General features: G+C 35.1%; 1 protein-coding gene across 1 annotated transcript in view; it reads left to right on the top strand.

The window, feature by feature from the left end:
• LOC148944605 (uncharacterized) overlaps positions 1 to 19,518 on the top strand; it is a 73,559-nt gene that overhangs the window by 26,921 nt on the left and 27,120 nt on the right. The window contains exons 2-3 of the mRNA XM_089100381.1: positions 16,900 to 17,124; positions 18,038 to 18,196. Coding sequence (XP_088956507.1) covers positions 17,096 to 17,124; positions 18,038 to 18,196 — 188 coding nt within the window. The 5' untranslated portion in view covers positions 16,900 to 17,095. The remainder of the gene's footprint in view (positions 1 to 16,899; positions 17,125 to 18,037; positions 18,197 to 19,518) is intronic.

The raw sequence follows: 19,518 nt of genomic DNA, 5'->3' as shown, positions 1-19,518 counted from the left end.
AGTTTCATTTATACTTCAATAGGAAAATATTTTTCGTTTTAAGCTCGATATTCATATTCAATCTAAGCATTACTCGCTTTTACATTTATTTATTCATTTATATTATTACTTGTTGTATGTTTTTGCTATGATTGTTTATTTAATTTCTGGTCGTTTTTAGTTTTAATTTTAAAAGGTATTTGTAACTTATTTATTCATTTATTTTATTACTTGTTGTATGTTTTTGCTATGATTTTTTATTTAATTTATGTTCGTTTTGGGTTTCGTTTATTCTTTAATAGTAATTTCTGGTCGTTTTGAGTTTGAATTTTAAAAGGTATTTGTATCGGCTGAGCTTAAGTTAAAGATGGCCTTTACTTTTCTTTGAAAAACTTATTTTTCGGAAAGTTTTTTTTTAAATTAATTCTTGTTCGTTTTTGATTGCAAAAAATTTCAAGTTTTTAAAAATTCCTCATTTCAAAATCGAACTTAAAAAAAAAAAAAATGAAATATTCATCAGAGTAACAAAACCGATATCAAAGTAACAATATCAAAGTGAAAAAATGAGTTTGTGTCAACCTCGGAGTTTTTTTTATCTGATGTTTGAACCATTTTTAACAAAATTGCTATCTCAAAATTTTTATCCGATGGGTTTGGGGAAAAAGGGCGTGGGGGACTAGATTAAGCTTCGGTCGCCTTTGACTCTTTAAAAGTGAACTAGAACTTTTAATAGTTTTCTCTATTTACTTTAACTCTATTTTCAATCAAATGAGCCCTCTCTGAAGTTTATACGAGTATCACTTCTATAAGAACCATATATATCCCCAGAGTATAACTTACTCTGATGGTTGATGGTTGGAATGTCTGATGGTTGAACTATTTTTAACAAAATGGTTACCTCAAATTTATATCGGATGGGTTTACCCATCCCATAAACCCAAAGGCGTGGAGGGCGAGAGGTGCTAGTTGCCCTCTGATCTTTTTTCACTTTGAGAAAATGAACTACAACTTTTAATTTCCATTTAAATGAACCCTCTCTGAAGTTTATACGAGCATACCTTCCATAAGAACCATATATTCTCTCAGAGCAATACTTACAACGCCTTCCCCGGCCCTGGGGGGGGGGTATCGACACAGAGATCTTTGAACTATTTTTAACGAAATGACCATACGTAAAGGAGTTTTTGTTATATGATCTTTGAACTATTTTTAACAAAATGGCTATCTCAAATTTTTTATCAGATATATTTGGGGAAAAAGGGCTTGCAGGGGGGGGGGGCAGTTGTCCTCTGATCACTTTTGACTCTTAAAAAGGGCACTAGAAGCCTTTTTTCCCAAATGCATCCAATGAAAATTTTAATATAGCCATTTTGTTAAAAATAGTTCAAAGATCATATAACAAAAATTCCGGTGTTGACACAACCCAGCAGGGCCCGGGGGCAGGCGTTGTTAGTTATGCCCTGGGGGCATATGTGGGTCTCATGAAAGGGATGCTCGTATTAACTTCAAAGAGGGATCATTTGATTGGAAATTGAAAGTTCTAGCTAACTTTTTTGAGAGTCAAAAGAGATTGGAGGGCACCTAGCGCCCCCCCCGCCACGCCTGTTTTTCTCAAACCCATCCGATAAGATCTTTGCAATAGATTTTTTTTAAATAGTTCAAAGACCTCACCCTCTCCCCTCTCCTACTGTCTACGCTAAAGTTTTCTTATTTATGCAAACTACGCTGCCCCCACCCCAAAGACTTTAATAAGGTAAAGTTTTGTATGGGACGAAAGTTAAAAGTTTCAAGAAATTTTGAAGGGACGATAAGACACATCAAAATGCACTAATAAGAACTAGATAAAGAATTTTCTATCCAATTACTCCCAGAAATTCTCTCAGACTGAAAATGCTAAAATACTTAAAATTACAGCCATACTTAAAATAAGATTAAAATATATACTTTGCGATAAATGCTAAATTATTGTGGCCCAAAAAATCCGAAAATGGTCTAATCAAAACGGTCCTGTTCTTTCTGTAACAATAAATGAAATAGCCTAACTGCTGTCTTTTGAAGCTATTTTTTCGATCCATTCATTGTTGCGTGAAAAAATCACGTTTGATTTATCAGAATCATATAATTAAGTTGTCTATGGCAAAGGTCGTACGGTTTCAATGTTTTATTATTATTAATTAAAAAAAGACCTTGCATAAAAATAAGTTTTCTAAGAAAAGTAAAGAGCCCTATCGAACTCAGGACCAACAGAAATTAATTCGTATTATAGTTAAAACTCATAAAGACCAGAAATTACTGTTAAAAAATAAAAGAAACCCCAAACGAACGGAAATTAAAATTAACTATCCTACAAACATAAAGATAACCGGTGCAAACATAAATGAATGAATAAATCCTATATAGCTTCAATATTTTTTTATTATTTTCCCCCCAGAGGTGCTTTATATGCAAGGATTAAAAATACTATTTTGTTAAAAATAGTTGAAAGGTTAAATAGCAAAACTCTGATATCGACAAAACACCCTAGGGACCAGGGGCAGGAAGAGATTCTCGTCTAAACTTCAGAGAGGGCTTATTTGATTGGAAATTGGAAGTTCTAGTCCAGCTTTTAAGAGTCAAAAGTGATCTAAGAGCAACTACCCCCCCACGGCCTTTTTCCACAAAATACATTTTGTTAAAAAAAAATAGTTCAAAGGTCAGATAACGAAAACTCCGGGGTCGACATATGTTGCACAAACATATTATTTGTAACATAATTCGTTTTATAACTAATTAATCATTAGTTATAGTAACTATATGTACTAATTAATCATAAGTTACACCCGGGGGTATATATAGCTGTTTTGGAAGGAATTCTTGCATAAACTTCAGAGAGGGCTCATTTGATTCAAAATTAGAAGTTCTAGTTCAGTTTTTAAGAGTCAAAAGTGATCAAAGGGCAAATAGCCCCTCCCCCACGCCCTTTCCCCACAAATACATCAGATAAAAATTTTGAGGTAGCCATTTTGTGAAAAAAAAAATCAAGGGTTAGATAACAAAAACTCCGGGGTCGATACATGTTGTACAAACATAATATGTGTAATATAATTCGCTTCATAACTAATTAATCATTTGAAAAAAAATTAAGATCAGTGAATTAACAAATGTAGAGCATTGACCTATGACCATCTCTGTTCAGAAAATATTGAAAAAGTGGTCAATGAAAAACATTCACGCCAAACCTTATTTCGTTTCAGACTGATGAATAAACCCATCCAATAAAAATTTGATGTGACCATTTTGTTAAAAATAGTTCAACCATCAGATATTAAAACTCCGGGGTTGACACAGCCCCCCAGGGCCCAGAGACAGGCATTTTAAGTTATACTCTGGGGGTATATATGGTTCTTATAGAAGGGATAATCGTATAAACTTCAGAGAGGTCTCCTTTGATTGAAAATGGAAAGCTCTAGTTCACTTTTAAAGAGTCAAAAGAGACCGAAGCTTAATTAGTCCCCACACTCCCTTTTTCCCCAAACCCATCCGATAAAAATTTTGAAATAACAATTTTGTTAAAAATAATTCAAACATCAAATAATAAAAACTCCGAGGTTGACACAAACCCATTTTTTCACTTTGATATTGTTACTTTGATGCCAGCTTTGACACTTTGATGAATATTTGATTTTTTTAAAGTTTAATTTGAAATAAGGAATTTTTAAAAGCTTGACATTTTTTGCAATCAAAAACGAACAAAAATTAGTTAAAAAAAACTTTCCGAAAATAAGTTTTTCAAAGAAAAGTAAAGGTCATTTTAAACTTAAGCTCAACAGATACAAATACCTTTTAAAATTCAAACTCAACACGACGAGAAATTATTACTAAAGAATAAATGGAACCCAAAACGAACAGAAATTAAATAAACCATCATAGCAAAAACATACAACAAGTAATAATATAAAAGAATGAATAGACCTTAAAGCGAGTAGTTCTTGGATTGAATATGAAAATTAAGCTTCAAACGAAAAAAAATATTTTCCGATTGAAGTACAGATGAAGTTTAAAACGAACTAAAATTAAATAGACAAGCAATGTAAACAAACCTTAATGTAAATTAATAAATAAATCTTAAAACGAGTGACACTTAAATTGAATATGCAAATCAAGCTTGGAAAGAACAAAATCACTACAAACAAGAGTTTGGGTATGACCTGCTTCTTTCATTGTAAAAGTCTATACTGCGTCATTGGCGCTTTACTGAAAACTATATGCGTCTTTAACAGTCTTGGAAAATATAAACAGCATCAAATTGAATATCTGATGTATAATGATATTAATTGTTGAAAGATCCATCAGTCCAAGAATTTATCTTACTGCAATTGTATTTTTATTTTCAATGCTGTAAGAACTGGGAAAGAAAATATTTGTAATATAATCCGTTTTCAGTTAAGCACCAATGACGGAGTAGGTTTTTGGTTTTTATTAAGAGTTAGGAAAGGAGCCAGTAACCAAACATTTGTTTGTAGTGAAACTATATTCGTCTTTAACAACTTTGAAAAGAGCTATTAAATTGAACTGAATATTTTGATGCATAATGATATTAATTGCTGAAAGCTCATCAGTTCAAAATGTTACTATAATTTTAATGTTTCAATATTAAGCACAAAAGAAAATATTTGTCATAAAACTGGTTTTCAGCAAAGCGCCAATGACGCAGTAGGTTTTAGACTTTTACAGTGAGAGATAGTCATACCCAAACTCTTGTTTGCTGTGATTTTTGTCTAGTTCGAGAATGATTTGCATACTCGTTTTAATTTTCACTTGCTTGAAGATTTATTACTGCATTTACATTAATATATATTGTATGTTTGTTTGCATTGATTTTTTATTTAAGTTCTGTTCCTTTTAAGTTTAATTTATACTTCAATAGCAAAATATTGTTTTTAGTTATAAGCTTGATTTCCATATTAAATCTATGCATTAATCTCTTTAAGATCTATTTATTAATTTATATTATTACTTTTTGCATGTTTTTGCTATGACTGTTTATTTAATTTCTCTGCGTCTCGGGTTTCATTCATATTTTAATAATAATTTTAGGCGGTTTTTCATCTAAGTTTTAAAATTTATTTTTATCTGATAATCTTAAGTTCAAAAGGGTCCTTACTCCTCTTCTGAGAAACTATTTCTCAGAAAGTTTTTTTTTAACTAATTATAGTAAAGATCGATGTGGGGACAATGTATTATTCTTTTTTTTTGTTTAGACCAGGGCATTTCGTATCGAAGGAGTTGTCGTAGGAACTTCGAAAATGGCTCATTTGATTGAAAATAGAAAGGGGTAATGCCCTTTTTGATAGTCGAAAGTGATTGGAGGGCAATTAATCCCCCTCCCACGCCCACCGTCCCGTTTGCCCAGTATGTTTGAAAACTAAACGTTTCCTTAAGATTAAATCAAAATGCACGGTGTTAATGCTAATTCCCCCATAAGGCATCTCGGAAGTATCCGAAGAAAGACTGAGTGCATTAGGTCCAATTTATCGGAGCAACTCTCGCTTTCAAAATTTAACCAAATCAAAGGAGTGCAAGTGTCTCCAAGTTTTCAATGAGAAGAAACAGATTTTTTTGCGAATAACATCACGAGTTTCATTTCAGGTCAAATGGAGGAGGTATGAAACTAAACTAAACACTACTATTTGTGTCTAGATTTTTAAAAGGGTGTATGTTGTTAAAAATTGCTGAACATTTTTCTCCAGCATACAAATAGCAGGCCAAACAATAAAGTCTTAAAAAAACGAAAAGATTTAAAGTTTTATTTTCTTTTTCCCTGAAAAGACTATGTCAATATAAAACGAACAGAAATTAATTAAAAAAACCTTTCCGACAAAATAATTTTTTCAAAGAAAAGTAAAGAACTCCATTAAACCAAAAATGAGGGAAAATGAAATAAAATAATCTACCAAGCGTGAAACTACCACAAATCAGCATCGATAAATAAATGTAACCCAAAAGGAACAGAAATTACAATAAATAACCGAGTCAAAATCAAAACCATCAATTAACATGAGTAGGGCTCAAAACCCCTATGCCTTCCCGTGGCCAGAACATAATTTGCACTTTACTGAAAAGAATACAAATGAATGTGCATTGTCAGTTTAATATGCATAATATTTAGTTATCAAAATGTTAATATTATTTGATTTATTAAAGTAGTGAAAGTAAAAAAATTTAAATTTTTTCAGTAAAGTGCAAATGAAGGGGACAAAGATTTTGTCATATCTGGAGGTAAAGCAGCGAATGGGGGACAAGATATGAATGGGTTCAGAAACAGTTTATGGAAGGCAGTGTCTGGGTGGGGAGTGTCTTTTGGGGAATATGAATTCAGTGTGAGGGTTTGTTATTGTATTTGTTTGGTAAAACAGAGGAAAAACATGCCTCTCCTGTGCTCAAGTGTTTCCAACCTCGCTTTTTGAAGGAGCAGGTATGGAACCTCAGCTTCTTTGGAAATTAGTCTCAGGGCCCTTTTTTGAATTGATTCATTTTTATCTGATTCTTCACATGAGATGCCAGGATGCCAAACTAGACAAGCATATTCAAGATGCCAGCAGACAATTGAAGTATATATCCTTAAAGAATAGTAGGGGGGATTCTAAATTTATTTAAGAGCTTAAGGAGGGAAAGGGACGCATTAGCTCTATGAACAATATCTTTTAAGTGGATATCCCACTTCAAATTAGAGGAAATTCTGACCCCAAGTAATTCAAAGGAGGGCACAGAAGTATTTGGGGAGATACGTTTGAGAAAATGGGATTTGGTTTTAAGGAAACATATTGGCATTATCATAGATTTAGAGGGGTTTACTCTCATGTCTAAGTATGCAGCGTCATCTCCAATATCATTTAGGATGCTCATAGGGTTGCTTTTTAAGTTTTTTTTTAGCAGGTTTCAACAACCGTTAGGTCATCCATAAATTACCATCTATCAGGACATTCCATAGCGAGGCTATTAATCATAACTGAGAAAAGAAGGGGACCTAGGAGAATACCTTGGGTTACTCCAATGTGGACAAGGAGGGGACTTGGAATAATGATTCTGGTATTTGACTTCCTGTGATCCACTTGATAAAAAGGTAGCAACCAGTTTAACCAGGAAAAAATCCATATTGAATTCAGTAACAAGTGTTTCAACTAATATATTGTTGTTAACAATGTCAAATGCTTTTTAAAGGTCAATGGAAATTAATTTTAGCCAGCAATTAGGTTTTTCGAGAATGTTTCCAATTGAGTCAATAAGAAAACAAGGTAATGAGAAGTAGAAGTGGATTTGAGATTCCTGAATCGCCTCAGGTCAGTAAGAGGTAGGATTTTTTTTTTTTAGCCAATCTGCAAGGAATCCTTCATATGGTTTCGAAAATACAAGAGTGAGAGAAATAGGACAAAGGGTATTTCATTCCTGGTTAAGGATATGAAAGTAAAATTTTCAGGGAATATTAAGGTGGAAATTTGAACTGAATCACATCATGCTGTCTGTTTGCAGGTTATCAAAAGGTCGTATCAGCAATATCTTCGGAATAGCTCAGTGTGTGAAGTTGAAACTTACAAAGCTTGTTGTGGAGGATGCTGGACTAACCAAAAGGCAATATTTGCATCCTACTACTACTACTTGTTTTTCTACTGGTACTGCTGCTAATGCTACTAAAGCTAAGGAAATTAAGCCAAAATTTTTTAAACTAAATCAAAACACACTATGCAAATAGAGGTTGTCAAAAGCACGTATCAGCAATGCCCCACAAATGTTTATGGCATTAAGTTTTGAGTGGATGTTGAAAAAACAAGAAGAGAAGGTGCTATGTGCATACTGCCACTAATGCTACTACTACTTCCTACAACTATTGCTACTACTGAAGATAAGGGTATGAAGGTGAAGCTTCCAAGGAATGTTTAGAAGGATTTTGAATTATATCAAAACCAACTATAAGCGTGTAGATTGTCAAAAGGTTGTTAGAGTAATATCTTAGGAGTGACTTTGATTATTAAGTTGGAGCTTTCAGGGTCTGTTGTGGCAGATTTTGAACTAACCAAAAGGCACTATATGCATACTGCTAATACTTACTACTATGGTTGTTGAAACTACTGATCCTAATGGTATTAAGGTAAAACTTTCAGGGAATGTTTAGGGATAGTTTCAACTAAACTAAAAAATATATGCTTGCAGGTTCTCTAATGGGCAAATAAGCAATATCATAGGCAGCACAATAAAGCTGTCGAAGTTAAGAGCAGTGTGTGTGCAATGTATTATTTACTTTTATTTTTCACAAAGGAGCTTTGTATAGAAGGGATTATTGTAGTGACTTCTGAAGGAACTCATTCTGTGTGAAATTGAAATTTCTAGTGCCCTTTTTAAGAGTCAAAAGTAATTGGAGAGCAAGCAACCCCCCTTCCAAAGCCCATTTCTTCTCTAAGCACTTCCAATCAAAATTTTGCGATACCCATTTCCTTCAGCATAGTTGAAATGTACAGTAACAATGTCTCTGGTCATGTTGAGTATGTCAGCCCCTACCAAACCTAGAGCAAAGGGTGTATATTATGCAATTCACCCATTGTTTATGTATGGTATTTGTTATTATGAAAGAGGGCATGTTTGACCTTTACTGTTCATTAAACCAAGGTCATTCTGGTAAAGCATCCAGAGAAAGTTTAGGAGAGTGTTAAACAAAATCAAAACATCTTCTCTGCATACAGGTTGTCAAAAGGGGGAAACTCAGGAGTAACTGAGGGTATTAAGTTGAAGATTTCCCAGAATGATGAGGGGGATGGTCAGTTGACCAAGGGCACTTTGAAGGGGATGTTGAATTAACCAAAAGGTACTATGTGGATGTTACCATGATTGCTACTATTATAATTGCTACCATTACTACTTCTTCTAAGGTTAAGGGTACTAAGCTGAAACTTTCAGGGAATATTTAGGGGTGTGTTGAACCAAATCAAAACATATTTGGTACATTCAGGTTGCCAAAAAGATGTATGAGCAATTTTTCAGGAATAGTTTAGGGCATTAAGTTGAAACTTTTCAGCGTATATTGAGAGGGATGTTGAACTAACCAAAGAACACTCTGTGTATACTTCTGCTATTGTTACTACGACTGCTATTGCTGAGAATCAGGGTGTTTCAGTGTTTAGGGGAATGTTGAACTAAATCAAAACACAATGTGTACATGTGGGTTGTCAAAACTATGTATGTCAAAATATTACAGGAATGGTGCAGGGTATTAAGTTGAGACTTTCAGGGCATTTTAAGGGGGATGTTGAACTAGGTAAAATGCAAAATGTTCATACTTCAACTGCCACTACAACAACTAGTACTAGTACTGCTAAAGCTAAGGGTATTATGGTGAAACTATCAGTGAATGTTAAAGAGGATAGTTAAGTAAATTGAAAAAAGGCAGTAACAGCTATATTTCAGAAACAGTCTGGAGTATTAAGTTGAAACTTTCAGTACATGTTGAGGGGGATGTTGAACCAACCAAAAATTATTACATGCATACTACTACTAAGGTTAAGGGTATTAAGAAAATATTTTCAGGACATAATTGAGGGGTATGCTAAATTAAATTGAAACATGCTATGTGTATGAAGGCTGTCAAAAGGCTGTATTTGCAGTATATCAAGAATGGCTTAGAGTATTGGTTTGAAACTTTCAGGATATGTTGAGGGGTATGTTGAACTAATAAAGATGCACTGTATGCATACTACTACTACTACTAGAAGTAGTATTACTACTGTGGTTAGCTCTAATGTTACTAAGGCTGAAGGTATTAATGTGGAACTTTCAGTGACTGTTGAGGGAGATGTTGACCTATATCAAAACATATTATGTGCATGCAGGTTTTCAATAGGATGCATCAGCAATATCTCAGAAACTGGTTAAAGTATAAATTTGAAACTATCAGGACATGAGAAGGGAATGTTGTACTAGACCAAAAATGCGCAATGTGAATAATATTACCACTTACTACTAATGCTACTCCTATTGCTCCTAATATTGCTTCTGCTGCTATTGCTATTCATACTATTATTGCTAATCCTAAAGTTTTTAGTTAAACTTTCAGAGAACTGTGAGGACTGGGTTGAACTGAATCGAAACACTATGTAGGCTACCTGTAGGCTATCAAAGGATAACCCACAGGTAATCCAAACCATGGATTCTCATAGGAAAAAGAAACCAAAAAAATTTAAAATATTCTTTTCTTGTCCAACGAAAAAGATTATGTCAACCAAAAACAAACAAGAATTAACTTGAAAAAAGTTTTTCCTCAAAGTAAGTTGTCCAAAGAAAAGTAAAGATCTACATCAAACCAAAAATGAGCAGAAATAAAGTCAAATAATATTCTAAGCATAAAAATACCACATATCACTTTACTGAAAACTAAATATATTTTAAATGTTTTCTCTTTGTTTACTTGAATAAATCCAAAATCGTTAAAACTTCAAGGAACAAATATCAGTAAATGTATATTAAACTGCCAATCCACATGAATTCTTTTTTTTCTCAGTAATCTTGGTTATAATGGTGTTTTTTCATTATTATGAAAAATAGAAACAGTCAGCTCAAATTAAGGATTGTTTTCAGTGTAGTGCAAATTATATTCTGGTCTTCAGAAGGCATGGGGGCGTCAGCCCTACTTGTCATATTTTCTGCTTGTTTTGAGTTTGTCTTGGTTATTTATTATAATTTCTCTTTGTTTTAGGTTTCATTTATTTATTGTTGGTGATTTGTAGTAATTTCACACTTAGAAAACTATTTGACTTTCTTTATGCTCATTTTTGGTTTAATGTAGCTCTTTGCTTTTCCCTGAAAAACTTATTTTGTGGGAAAAGCTTTTTTTTTAATGAATAGCAAATTAAGAGAGGTCTGGTGTTATATCATGGCAGATCAAAATGTGAGATTGAAAGTTATAATAGATATTTCAACAAGAAAGATTGAAATACATAAGAACTGTATTTCTTAAGTTGAAATTCCTGAAATATCCAGAACATGATATAGAAACAAACAAAAAATTAGATTAAAAAACAAGTTTTTCAAAATGAAAGTAATGACCAAAACTGAAATCTAATACAAACAGGAATTTCCCTGTATATGAAAAGGACTGCTCCCAACCTAAACTTCTTGCTATTTACACTAAATTGTCACTTTATTTTCAATGTTTCAGAAACAAATGCCCCAAAGCAAGAGCAATGTTACGTTTTATTTTTCATCATATCACTTGAAGATTGAAAGACATTATTTACTGCTGTTTTATTAAACAATAAAATTGTCAGATCAAATGTTCTGATAAGCAATTTGTAAATAACACACTTGAAGTCACCAGCTGGCTACTCATATTGCACTCTAAAATGTGTTCAATTAACACACCCAGCGTTGCGACTCTGGCGATTTGGGATTTACTAGTTTTGGGCGAAACAATTTACTAGATTGGCTTCCGTTTTACTAGATGTTGCCAAAAAAGTGCGCGTGTTGCGGCTTTCGCCGCGACACGTGCATTGGCGTGTGAAAACTAGTAAATACTTTTTGTCATCAACATGAAAACAAAACTAAAAAGTAGCTAGTGTGTATTTTTTTTTCTGCTTTTGCAGCATCTTAATATGATTTCTTTTGGCCATTCGGCTTATTTGCCTTCAAATATGTAGGAAATGTGTTCCCAGTTATTCATTAGGTCCAAACAGTTTCTTCCAGCCTCCTAATTTTCGACAGACTCGGCCTTACTCCATAGTTTAACCAACTTTTCCGAAAGTTTATAGTTTCAGTACATTTACGACTAGGCTTCACAAAAATTTCAGGTACACATAAAAACCAAACAAACGACCACGAAAAATAAAATTCAAAGTAGAAAAAAAGGAAAAATAAAGTCCAACTTGACAGACCAAATTTGACTTTTTCAAAGCTTAACCGCCGGTCCTGCACCCTCTTCTGTTTCCCAGGAACCGGGTTCGTTCGCGTTCGTCTTCCATTTTCTGCATCTATCAATCAGAGCAGGTGGAATTTCCCACTCCGAAACGCATCTTGTGTCTCTGAGGCAGAGTTGCTTGGAGTGCATGAGAGCTCCAACTGTGTCAATATTTATTCGGTTTTGCCCAGTCGTCTTGATAATATTTAAACTGGAAATCTGCCACTCTGCACTGGCTGAAGCATGGGGCAAAGCCCAGAGGGTCAACATAAACTTGGGGAGCACTCTGAAAATGGTTTTCCCGCTACCATCTTTCAGTTTGGTAAGCCTCTTCCAGAATGTAGGAGGACACTCTAAATCTGATTCTGATACTATTTCTGAAATAAATTCGCTTCGGATCTGAATTTCCTCATACTCACTATTAAGGTCCTCCAGGATCTTCATCTTCTCCCCTTCCGTTCTGCAGTCTCTAACAGCAACATGTTTAAACCTTTGGAGAAGAGGGAAAAGTGACATAGTTACGTTGCTCATAGCTTTCAGTGGATTGAGGAGTTCTAAAGATGTAAGAACAGGGTCATCCAGTCTTATCCTAGTACGGATCTGCTTAGCAAGTTCAATAAGATAAGCAAGGTGGGCTTTTCGAATGGCTTGCAATCAGTGACGTCGGTCTTCCACTGACAGGCTTTCAAGGTGCAACTCGGTATTCATCCCAAATTTAACATTTTAAATCTTCAAAAAGTTTTCAGGACTGCTCACGTTCAAGGAAGTAAAAGTTACCTTTGAGCTTCTCAGGGCGAAGGAAACACTGCAGAGTAGACAAGTAAAGCTCGCGGGAACGTCTCAGAAGGCAATGAATCCTTGTTCCACGTGACTGGAACTCAAGGTTGAACTTGTTAATCTTTGCCAGTATATACGAGAGAAAGTACAAGTAGACCTTATTCACGCCTATATCCATTGCACTTAGCGGCTTTTTGGCTTTATCCCTTATAGAGCTGTCCAATGATGTTAGGGACAAGTCTGTCAGATACAAATGCAAGGCTGTCCACTGTTTAAGCAATCTGTTAATTCCGGCTTGAAGAGACAGCCAGTGTGTGCCACTAATCTGCAGGAGTCTGTGGTTGGCAATTTCAAAAAATTCCTGGAAAACCTTCAGTTCCAACTGTTTCTTAGGGTTTGGGCTTATGAAGTTGATGAGTTCCTTCACGAAAGTTTGGATTTCAGCAGGTAAGTGCTTCGCTGCAGCCGAAGCACACAATGCAGCAGTATGGCAAGTGCAACCAGGGACAAACAGCTGTGGATTTTCACGCAGCAGCTGGGCTGCACGGCCGTTTTACTCCCCATATTGAACGACGCATTATCAAGATCAAGCCCAATTCTATTTTCTAATGGAACGTTAACTTTCTTAAAGTACTTCGTCAGAAGATTCTTTTGCCCACTTGTAGTTGCGTCGTCCACCTCTATTAGTGCCAGGAATTCTTCCCTCACGGTATTCTCACTGTCTACATACCTCAGAAAAACAACTAAGGACTTCGTATTTGATCTGTCCGTGCTTTCATCAGCGATTATTGAAAACAGATGCTAACGTGTCCCCGCCATAAGATCCTATAGCATTTTTAACAATGCCAGTCAATTTAGTTCGCTTCATTTCAACATGCTTGGCTGTGGCTGAATCCCCAAAAGACCTTTTCAAAACGGGAACGAGAGTATAGGTTTTTCTCAAAGGAATATATTCAGCTGCAACCCATGCTGCAAGGCGTAATTCAGCAGCTGACACTATCCTATCACTTCTCTTTTTCCTGCCTTTGCTCATTTCCGACTGCTCCCTCAACTGTCAGTTGTCCCAATGCTACTTTTACATTCTTCTTATGAAGCTAATTAGTCGCGTGAATCTTCATGACAGTCAAACTTCCCGTCAGCTTTCGCTGACAGTATCTGCAATAGGCCTTTTTGCTTCCGTCTGGCGATTGAATAAGGAAAGGTTTCAGCACAGTATCAGTCAACTACTCTGCTTAAAACTTCTGTGCATAGTGCGTCCTCTTAGACTTGTGACAAACAGACTTCACATGAGTCTTTGAGTCCTCAGCCAGATCGATTGTGGCATATGTAGATGCAATTTCATCGGATTCCTGCAAAACGCTGCTTTCCGAAATTTATATTCATTCTTGAACACAGTCCAGCCCAGTATCTTTTGGGGCAGCATTGTCCGTCTCAGCGTTAGCAATCTCTATTCTGTCTTCACGGCCAGTCTTTTTAGCAGAAGCTATATGGTACGAAGTTTGCTGATTGGCACGATTTTTCTGCTCGTTCAATGTGGATAAGAAGCTGTCTAATGTTCGCTGCTGGCTGGAGCCTCCTCTTTCCAGACATTCTGAAAAACCGAAACGAAACCAAACTTTTTGAAAGTTTTTGAATTAATTTCCACCAGAAATGATTGTTATATTTTGATAGAGGATTGAATTCTAAATTGAACGGTATGTTTGTTTCCTAGCTATCTTATTATGATCCTACATTTCAAATTTACAACTTTTATCAGGGGTAGCTAACCTGCACCTATACCCATCAGTGTTAGTAGTGGCAAGCTCTAGGTGAAAGCTCTAAATGAGATGCAGCAGTAGTGAGCATTACAAGGAAACACAACTAGAGGAGACTTAAGAGAAGGATAAGCACAAAGGTGTCACTCCAAAAACATTTAATAGGCATTCAGTCAGCAAACATGAAGCATTTGCTCAACATACCTTTAATGACTAATTGCCTAACTACCGTAGTTATAAGATGAAAAGCTCAGATCCGATAAGCCCAGATCTTGATTCAAAAAACAGATTTCAAAAGTGTTGAATTTCATGCCAAAGGACTTGAGCAGTTTGTCATGTTTTGGACCACAGAATAAATGTCATAGGAAGAGTTAGACAATAGTCAACCACCTCCGGTACGTTTTCCCAACAAAATGCTTTCAGATAAGAGGGCAAAAAAAATTACTAGATTTTGGCAAAAATTTACTAGATTTGTTCAATTTTACTAGATCTGACCCCCGTTTTACTAGATTAACCAGGTGGGTATGCTTTTTACAAGATCTAGTAAAATTTTACAAGGGGTGCCAACGTTGAACACACCGGTTAAAATTGAGCATGAAAGCAGAAAATAGATGGTAGTAGCAGTCCCCCTCATATATAGATAATTTATATGGGTTTCCTGATGCCCTTTATATTCATTTGGAAAATTTTCTGTTTGTTTTCTAATTAAGTAATGGAACTATCTAAAGTTACATTTGTTATTCCAATTATACAAACAAGAAAAAAAGATGAATATTCTTGGAAGCAGGAATTTTATTGGAATTAGATTTGGAACTGATATTATCTCATCACCAATATTGTATTTAGAAACAGTGCTGAATAAAGAATCCAGTGGTATTACTCTTTGTTATTATCATAGCTAGTTTCCATCTCAACTGGATTTGATTCAGGCAAACTGAATTTGATATTTGGCAAATGATTTTACTTCTTGTAGACAGTAAGGTGATACCTTGTCAGTTATTGCTTCCAGCAGTTGAGCTTTCCTTAAAAATTTGAACTGTAACCCCCCTCTTCCAATCAGTGGGGACACTCAGTTTCTCGAACGTGATTTAAGATTTTGTGCAAAGGTTTTTTTTTATATCTTGGTGCTATACTTCAGTAATTATACTGTTGGTCGGCAACCAAAAGGAGATTTGCCATTCTTTAACTTTCGTAGTGTAGTATTGACTTCCAGAAGGCTAATAGGTTCAGCATTGGTATCTAATTTGAAGAGTGATAATGTGGACAAAGGTTCTATGGGGTTTAAAGGGAAAGGAAAATTTTGTACTTTGTGAAAGTATTCTCTCCGTTTTTTATCAGTGTCTTCTTTACTTTTAAGTATTTCATCGATTTTACTTTCAGTAGTACGCGGAGACTTTAAAAATCACTAGTGATCTCCGTGATTCGGTATATTGTTCTACTATCGCCTCGGTCTCCAACAAACAACGTCTATCATTCTGTCTGGACTGTTTTACAGCTAAGTGCGTTTGTATTATTTGGCCTTGAGATAGTGTTATAGTTCCTATCATAATATTTCAGCTGAACTTTTATTTTCTTCCTGTTCGGCATGAGCTTCCAAGATGTTTGTTCTTCTTTTTCGTGTCATGATATGAATCTTCAGCAGATCTTCTTACAGAATCCACAATTATGTTCCACTTCTCATCAACTTGCACAGCTGTTTCATCACATTTTTGGTCATTTTTTTTTAGGAAGAACACACCACCCTAATCATTATTGCTTTAGACACATCGTACTTTCACAAAATGATTTAAAGTTCAAATTAGGGCCCATGAAGATTTTTTTCGAAGTACTCAATTTAATTCCTCCCCCCTCAATGATGCTTACTTTTTATGAGCTTGGAAAACTTTATGCTAGGTGAATAAGGCTTTTTGAAATACATCTAGAGTCTCAGTAGAGGCCTGGAAAGGTGTGTTCAATCCTATGTCTCTACTCCATCCCTACTAGTAAGAAGGGTATCAATAGTCAAAACGTTTGTTTTTTGGTAGGGGTGGTATTTATTTTACCAGTTAATTTTAATTTTACCAACTACTTTTATTGCCAACTAGTTAATTTTACCAACTACTTTTATTGCCAACTAGTTAATTTTACCAACTACTTTTATTGCCAACTACTTTTATTGCCAACTAGTTAATTTTACCAACTACTTTTATTGCCTACTACTTTTATTGCCAACTAGTTAATTTTACCAACTACTTTTATTGCATCAATAACTAACTGAATGTTGCTTTTTTATACTTTATATCTGAAGGATTATAACAATACTTTCGTGTATTGTTTTACTGTAAGAAGCGTTTGTACAACTAATGATTGACAGAGTTAAGCAACTTTGAATAGCATTGGAAAATAAATTCTTTGATACCCATTTTATATTACAGACTGAGATCAGATGACAGACTGATTTTGATAGGCTGTTGTATATTTGTTTTCTTTTAGGGGAGCAAAAACTTGCCCTGTTTGCAGAAAGAGCACAAAAAGCTCTTTAGCCCTTTTCTTGGATTTTGCTCCTGAAAATGAGACAACAGCAATCAATAGGACTTCTAATAATGTCTTAAGATGTCGCGTTGAATCCCTGGAGTTTCAGTTCAGACTAAAAGAAGAAGAGCGAAAGTAAGCGTCAGACAAACTTGCCATGTTAGAACAAAATAAAAGGGACCTGAGGTATAAAAATTTACATTCTTCTTTTATTTTTTTACTTTTTCTAGATTTTTTCCTCTTCAAGGTTATGGTGCTTTCAATTTTGCTTTTCAATTCACATTATTGTGTAACTTCAAAGACTGTGGTGCAAAAGACTTATGGTGCTTTCAGTTTTCATGGGATTTCAAGACCCTCCATGGGGCAATTTCTTTAAATAGTCTAGGAATTGTTTGTAGGGATGCTGTTAATTGCTGTTAACCAGGTATTTTTCATATTTTTAAGGGACTATAGAAGGTTTTGGACCAGAGGGTTTACAGTTCACATCGTGAAATGTTGCTATACGAGCTTTTCAAAACCTGTTTTTAGTGCCGGCGCTGTGTCGGAAAAAGTCGTGCCCTTGATTCCCTATCAAGTTTCTCACTTGTTAATCTATTTGCCTGGCAGAATTTTTTTTTTTTTTTAACTGGGCGGAGGGGGATGTCTTGTGCATGGATTTTTATGAATGGCAGATAAACTAATGTTGTTTAATACAGTAAACACAAGAAGAACTTGTGTTGGCAAACAGCCAACACAAAAACTATTCTTTAACAAACTCTAGGCCCATAGCTCTCAAACATGAAAAATTGTAACCCCTTCCCAAGTCCCTACGACCATCCCTTCTCATGTTTCTACAGCCACCCCTTCAACATTCAGTGGCTGGGGGAACACAAGAGAAACGCACCACTCTTTACTTTCTCACTGCCAGTACAATCACTCTGAACTAACAACCATCACACAATCCGTTCTCAAAATTTACAACCAACCCTTCAATACGAGGTGGTTGGGGAGTAAAATAATAAATTGGAAGACACCATGCTCTTTATTTTCTCACTGTTAGTGCAGTCGCAAAAATAGCAATTGACACTTTGAATTTTAAATCTTATTTTCGTTCACTTAGGGCTGAGGCCAAGAAGCTGGAAACACTTTTAAAAAATGAGGCGGATCGTAGGAGGTCCTTAGACAGTCAACTTGTCTTTTTAACCAAAGAGCTGTCAACTGCAGTTGGGTACCGAGATGAAGCAAAAAGACTGAGATCCCAATTGGAAGGCCTGAAAAAGTATGTTTTAAAAGTTTTATTTATTTCATTATATTTGCTTAAATTGTATGTACAGCTCTCAAATTGATTTTCTTTTTGTTTCTGTTTCTTTATTAATTTTTCGTTCCAAAATCTTTATTTTTATTAGGTTAAGTGGCTTTTAAGTTTTTCCTCAAGTGTAAACTAATATAAACGAAAACAAATAATTTTTATTTTATTTACGTCACGCTTCAATGGATTCTTTTTTTTCTGTGTTTGGTGTTTCTATTGTAAAATCGAGATGAGGATGCATAAAAAAAAACCTTCAGATACTCCAGGCCTGCTTCAATTAGGTAACTGGACCTCAAAATTGCCTTTCCAGGTTAAACAGCTGTAGTGTACTAAAAAGTCATTTAACGACGGGTAAATTAGGTTTAGAGAAATCGTCTTTGTGTTGATTTTTTATTTAAGCCATTTTAAAAATAGCTGTGTCTTGCAGAGCTTTTTTAGGTTTTTAATATAGTTCTTAACTTTTTCTTTAAAAAATTTCCTCTTGGGGAAGACTTTTTTAAACCAACATGAAAACAAAGAAAGAGAAAAAAAGACGTTACATTGTAAGAAGACACAAACGCAATTGAAAAAAATAAGAAACCGAAAAAGGACAAAACCCACGTCCTAAGAAACCGTGTGCTTACTTATTTAGACAACGATGCCTCTTCACAATGACCTCTCCAGCGTCTTTGGCCAAAGATCGTCAAGTGATGTTCTTGAGAGCGCTGCGTCTTTTTCTAGGCATTGTCCAAGTGTCGAACTCCTGGAGGAGTCGAACACCAAACATCATGAGGCAGGGGATTGCTCATAGCTGCCCATTCTAACCATGGGTCCCCAATATTGCTATTGACTGCTTATGACTTTATCAATAACGAGTGGCTGTTTAATCTCCTCTCTAATGAATGAGTTGTTAATTTTGTCCGTCCAGTTGATTCCGAGAATCCGTCGAAGACAATTATTCTCAAAAGTTTGTATTCTTTTCTCTAGTTGTTTTGTCAGGGCCCAGCTTTTAGAGCCATGCATTAGCACTGACAGGACATTACTATTGAAGAGCCTCAATTTCAGCTTTAAAGAGAAAGTGGCGCTTTTCCAAACTTTTCGTAATTTATTAAAGGCGCTTTCTGCGCACGTGATACGTGTGGCAATTTCAAGCTCAGGGCTTCCATTGGTGCTCTCTAGACTCCCAAGATATCTAAACATCTCTTCCTCTTCAATTTTCTCTGCTCGAATTGTCAGCGGCTCAGCAGGTAGTTTATTCATATTATTGCGCATGATTTATTGTACTAATTATGCTATACACAAACCGCGTACAA

The sequence above is a fragment of the Artemia sp. Qi Xiang Cuo genome, chromosome 14 (assembly GCF_049724085.1).
Source record: "Artemia sp. Qi Xiang Cuo chromosome 14, ASM4972408v1, whole genome shotgun sequence".
NCBI classification, from domain to species: Eukaryota; Metazoa; Arthropoda; class Branchiopoda; order Anostraca; family Artemiidae; genus Artemia; species Artemia sp. Qi Xiang Cuo.
The sequence above is the reverse complement of the archived record's forward strand: the minus strand, read 5'-3'. Positions and strand labels throughout refer to the sequence as shown.